The 6,000-nt window shown below is 34.2% G+C and overlaps 1 protein-coding gene across 1 annotated transcript; it reads left to right on the forward strand.

Annotated features, from left to right (window-relative positions):
• The first annotated feature begins 1,762 nt into the window (after positions 1–1,762).
• Positions 1,763–5,158, forward strand: LOC107639456 (rop guanine nucleotide exchange factor 7). The gene is made up of 7 exons (XM_088485437.1): positions 1,763–2,419; positions 2,520–2,636; positions 2,765–2,919; positions 3,298–3,372; positions 3,455–3,745; positions 3,828–4,193; positions 4,459–5,158. The coding sequence occupies exons 1-7, from the start codon at positions 1,864–1,866 to the stop codon at positions 4,963–4,965; spliced, it is 2,067 nt and encodes a 688-aa protein (XP_088341563.1). The 5' UTR covers positions 1,763–1,863; the 3' UTR covers positions 4,966–5,158.
• The last annotated feature ends 842 nt before the right edge of the window (positions 5,159–6,000 follow it).

Genomic DNA, 6,000 nt, shown 5'->3' on the forward strand with positions numbered 1-6,000 from the left:
TTATATATATTATTTTATTTATTTTTAATATATATTTTATATTTTAATATATATTTTATATTAACAATTAATTGATATTTAGTCATCAAAAAATTTAATTGATATTTAATCTTTTATATATATATCTGACAAATAATTTTGTCGTATTTTTGGTATTATCTTATCTGTTTTATATACACAAATTAAACAAATATATAATTCACTAATTTTAAAAATTTTGAATTTTACACATAATTTGATAATTTAAACCTGTTATTTTTTTGATAACACAATTAATAGATTAAATATGATTTTATGGCACATTAAAATATTATTTTAACATTTCATATATATATATATATATATATATATGTACAATGAGTGTGTTCCAGAATAGACTAGAGAAATAAAAAAAAAATTGAACAGATTAAGATACATAAGTAAGAATCAAAAATAAATAATTGAGTGTTTGATTTGATATTGTCTTCAAGTACGCGTGTGTTACATCTACTATACTCACATAGTTAATTCAAATAATGGCGTCGTTCAACTTTTAGCGGCATATGCGAAAACCCGTGACAGCGTTGGCTGGAGTCTGCGACAGCGTCAGCGGCATGGTTGGCCGAGAGGAGATGCAATGGCGTAGGTGAGGCAGCAAGAGGGGCACCGGAAATTAGGAGCATATGATGAAAATAGGAGTAATCGTCCATATTGTGAATGAGTTTAATTGTTATGAGCGATAGCGGAATTATGGACGATGTTGACTGTTGTCGGTGTCGGTGCGACACCGGTGAGATAGAAAGAAACTGGACCAAAAAAAAATCACATCACATGAAAAAGAGAAAAATCGTTTTTACAGTGTACACAACTATTACAAATTCTTATTTATTTTAAATTTCAAATTAAAAAGTATTAAAAATTAATTAACTTAATTATCATTTGATATTAATTTCAAGTTTAATCCTGTTATACATTAAATTACTGACTTCCCATATTTTCTCATGCTACATAGATTGATTGAAGGACCTATTACATCTTATTGTTGGTTGTAACTTGTAAGTTGTAACAAGGATAAGACTCAAACGGTACATGTCTAAAGAGCATATTGTATGATATACGAGGTAAATAATGGGATTTTGAATTTTTTTTTCATATATATATATGATAATATAATTAATTTTTTGATTAATTTTGCATTAGATTTATAATTTTTTAAGAGAATATGAAATAAATATCTGACAAATTTTATAATAGATTTAAAAGATTTTGAACAAAAAATTAAATAAATCTATAAAGATATACGCATATTTCATTCATCTATTTTCATTTTATTTTGTTAAGAACATTAAGTTGAGTGTTGCAAAATTTAAAAGTTTATTGGATATTTTCTTTTTTAAAAAATCTATAGGTATATATTTTGAAAACATTAATATTCTTTTTCCTTAAATTTGACCCTAATTTGGGAATAAAAAAGTCATAATTTATATATTTTTTTACTTTTATTAATACATTCATTTTCCTATTTTATATTCTTTAATTATTATTAAAATAAATAAATAATTATAAATATTATACATATAAAATTGTAACTATTAAATTAAATAAAATAATTTTGTATTATTGTCTCTTAAGCATTATTCTACGAGACTATCACAAAATTATTTAAGAAACTAATTGTAATAATTATGCGCGTTTTTTTTTTTTTGGTGACTAATAATTATGCGCGTTTAATAGAATGTAGTTTGGAAGAGATTAAAAAGTAATGATGATGAGTAACAGATTCACCCTTGACATATAATATAAGTAAGCAATGAAAATCCAAAGGCCACAATATTTGTGTGCACCACACACTCTGTGAGACTACTAGAGATGGTTTAACAACTTATGGATAGTACTCGCACCCAACACCAGCATCCAAAGAAGAAGAAGAAGCACTGTGCCCCTTTGCTTACTCTTACAACAACTTCCACTAATCCAAACAACCCTTTCTCCATTCTTCTCTTCTATTTCGCCAAGTCCCTCAGAGCCCTGTGCTTCAACAGGATTCACTGCTGCACTCATGCTTTAGTCATAACCAACACTCTCATCTATGCTTCTTCTTCAATGGAGCCTGTGACCTCCAATGAAGCTTCTCAGAAGGGAAACAAAGAGAGCTTTGCTCATTTGATTGAAGACACTGATAATAAGGCTCGTGAGAGCACAAGCACACCTTCTTCTTCTTCTTCTTCAAGCTCAGAGTTCCTTTCATCTTCGACCAATGCCCATGATGCAGAAGAACAAGAAAAGAGTCCAAGTAGCACTGAGGAATCTTCATCTTCTTCGGTACCTTCAATGGGGTGGCCGGTTAAGGAAATTGCTGCATTGAACTTGGAGAATCAAGATGGTAAGAACAAGAAGCACTTGGGGAATGGGGAATTTGAGAAACAAGAATCAGTATCAGGTATTCAATTTTTGCGCTTTATGCAAATAATGAGAAATACATGTTTCTAATTATTGCCATGTATATATTTTCTGATTTGTCTTTTGATTGTGAGTTTTAGAGATTGAGATGATGAAGGAAAGGTTTGCAAAATTGTTACTTGGAGAAGATATGTCAGGTTGTGGAAATGGAGTCCCTACAGCATTGGCTATATCAAATGCCATAACTAATCTTTGTGGTATGTATGAAGAAAAATGCACTTGTTTGACATTTCGATTTATTAATTGATTCGAGGGTAGCTCCAATTGTTTGCCTCTAATGGCATTGTTTGATATGCTTCTTTTACTTTGTGTTGAAAAAATGTAGCTACCTTGTTCGGGCAACTTTGGAGGCTAGAACCCTTGCGTCCGGAGAAGAAAGCAATGTGGCGAAGAGAGATGGAATGGCTTCTATCTGTTAGTGATCACATAGTTGAGCTGATTCCTACTTGGCAAACCTTTGCAGATGGAAACAAACTTGAGGTACCATTATGCACTTTGCAAATAATTTTGATTTTTGAGTTATGCAGTTTTGGATGATGTATTTTGAAAGGCAAAACTTTGATCTAAACCTTTGTAGTATGTACTGTCAATATAAAATTGAAATTGTATAATTAGTTGTTGATAATCATAGACTCAAATAGTGAAATTTGAATTCAAAAGTTGATAATGGTTCATGGTTGTACATGAAATGCAAAATTGACTTGGTGTTTGAACTTTAAATTGAATCTAAAAGAATTTTACTTTATTGATTCATGTACTATAAGAGAAACTATCTTCTAGTTTTACTCCATTTTCTCTAATCTTATTTCTCATTTGGTTAGAGAATCTGTTGATGGCTAAACTTTGAATGTGAATCAGGTCATGACTTGTCGACCGCGCTCAGATCTTTATGTCAATCTTCCTGCCCTGCGTAAATTAGATAACATGCTTCTTGTAAGATCTACAGCATTAAATTTACATAGTTATTCCATTTTCAACAATTGGCCACTCATGATGTTTTTGGTGTTTTTTATAGGAAATTCTTGACAGTTTTGTCAACACAGAGTTTTGGTATGTAGACCAAGGCGTTCTATCCCCAGATGCAGACGGTGTATCTTCTTTTCGACAAGCCCTTCAGCGACAGGAGGAGAAATGGTGGCTTCCCGTGCCAAGAGTCCCTCCTTGTGGCCTTAATGATAATTCAAGGAAGCAGCTGCAGCACAAGCGTGATTGCTCGAACCAAATACTGAAAGCTGCAATGGCCATTAATAGCATTACTTTAGCCGAAATGGACATCCCTGAGTCTTATTTGGAATCTCTTCCAAAGGTATCAAATTCTTTTGAGACACCATAAAATCAAATTAACATAATAATTGTCAAATTGCTGATCAAACTATTTATTTCTTCAGAATGCTAGAGTCAGCTTGGGCGATGTGATTTATCGTTACATCACCTCAGATCATTTTTCTCCCGAGTGTTTGCTGGCATGCCTTGATTTAACTTCTGAGCATCAAGCCATAGAGATCGCGAACCGAGCGGAGGCTTCCATGTACATTTGGCGAAAAAGGATCAACACAAAGCCTGCCAATAACATCACTACCAGTGGCAGAACTAGTTCAAGAACATCATGGGAAATGGTCAAGGATCTGATGGTTGATGGAGACAAAAGGGAATTGTTCTCAGAGAGAGCAGAAAGCCTTCTGCTTTCTCTAAAGCAACGTTTCCCAGGCCTCCCTCAAACGGCCTTAGATATGAGCAAAATCCAATACAACAAGGTTTTTGTTAAACTACATTTGAAGAGACTTACCAAAATTATCCATTGAAAGATCATAGCATTGACAAAATTATCCATTGAAGAACAAAACTTCCACCTATAAGAAATATTTACCCACAAGTGATCATATAGCTGACAATATTACTGAATGAATTTTTGTTGCTTCATGGATAATTCAGCCAGTGACATGATGTTTCACTAGTAATTGATCCCTTTGTTTGGTATAAACTTTGATCTCAGTCATTCAAAATTGCTGTGCTGTATAGGATGTTGGCAAAGCCATTCTGGAGAGCTACTCTAGAGTGCTGGAGAGCTTGGCATTTAACATGGTAGCACGCATCGACGACGTGCTCTACGTAGATGACTTGACAAAACACTCTGGACAGTTCACATCTCACACAAAAGTTGGTGTAATTACTCACAAGAATATTTCAGTGCCATGCTCAATGCCTGTCCCAGGCACCCCATACAAATCAGCCTTCGGCTCGCCAAGCCTCTCTCCAGCGCAAGGGATCAGTTCTTTAAGGGGAGGGAAATCGCCACTCCTTCCCAGCAGCAGCAGCAGCAATACCAACAGTCCTCATAGAAGAGTAGGGGTGAAGAAATCTTTGACTGATTTTCTTAGCATTGACACAAAAGGAAAAGGGTATGAGAGTTCAAATGAGAAAGTAGCAAGCGATGAAGTGGCAGCATTTGAAACAGATGTGGAGTCAAGTGATTTCACTGAAGAAGCAGTTAGCCCAAATATGCTGCAGAAGGCATGGTTAGAGTGAGGGAGAAAAAAAAGAAAAAAAAAAAAAAAAAAACTAAAGAAGCTATTGATCTTTTATAGCTGAGGCATTGCTGTGCCTTTTCTTTTGAATCTTTTCAGTCTTTTGTATGTATATGAATTATGAAATGTAGAAGGATTCAGATATTGCAGTAGTAATGAGATGCCTCTTAACAAGGGGTTACTCGATTTGTCAATTACCGGTTCCCGCAAACCTCAATTTCATCATGGAATCATTCCGTATAACTAAAGTTCAATTATAATATCCAAAGAACAAAAAGGGAACTAAAGTACAATTATATACTAGTACTAGATATTTCTGAGAAAGAAGGTAAAAGTAAAGATCGGAGCGACAGAAGGTTGAGATTTGGGATATGGAATACAGACACTCTAATAGAAAAATCCATGGAGGTGGTGGATACCATGATAAGGAAGAAGATTACCATCATGTGCCTATAAGAAACAAAATGAGTGAAAGCTAGGGAGTTTGATACCTCGGGTTCAAACTTTGGTATATAGAAAATGTGAAGAATAGAAATAGAGTAGGTATTATTGTGGATAAGCAGTGGAAGAAGGACGTAGTGGATGTCAAGAGGGTGGATGATCGGATCATCTCTATCAAACTTATGGTGGAAGGAGGTACTTTTCCTGTGATTAACGCCTATGCATCGCAAGTGGGTTTGGACGAGCAACTCAAGATAAGGTTTTGGGAGGATCTAGAGAGTTTGGTCCACAACATACCTTCGGGAGATAAGATTTTTTAGGAGGAGATTTAAATGGCCATGTTGGAAGAGAAGTGATTAGGTATGGAAGTATTCACGGAGCCCATGGTTTCGGGGTGGTCAATACCGATGGTAAAACTATTTTAGACTTTTCCTCAATCTTTGACATTCTCATTGTAAATACATGTTTCAAAATGAGAGACGAACATCTTATAACTTATAGAAGTGGCATGACAAGCTCTCAAATCGACTTCTTCTTGTTAAGGAGAGTTGACCGAAAATTTTGCATTAATGGTAAAATTATTCCGAGAGAGAGT

The sequence above is a fragment of the Arachis ipaensis genome, chromosome B4, assembly GCF_059453495.1.
Source record: "Arachis ipaensis isolate K30076 ecotype BB chromosome B4, ASM5945349v1, whole genome shotgun sequence".
Lineage (NCBI taxonomy): Eukaryota > Viridiplantae > Streptophyta > Magnoliopsida > Fabales > Fabaceae > Arachis > Arachis ipaensis.

Excerpts from the sequence above, each read along its gene's own strand:
- LOC107639456 (XM_088485437.1), top strand. The coding sequence starts at position 1,864 with ATGGATAGTACTCGCACCCAACACCAGCATCCAAAGAAGAAGAAGAAG. Across the intron at positions 2,420-2,519 it reads GAAACAAGAATCAGTATCAG|AGATTGAGATGATGAAGGAA; the intron begins GTATTCAATTTT and ends TGTGAGTTTTAG. Across the intron at positions 4,194-4,458 it reads GCAAAATCCAATACAACAAG|GATGTTGGCAAAGCCATTCT; the intron begins GTTTTTGTTAAA and ends TGTGCTGTATAG.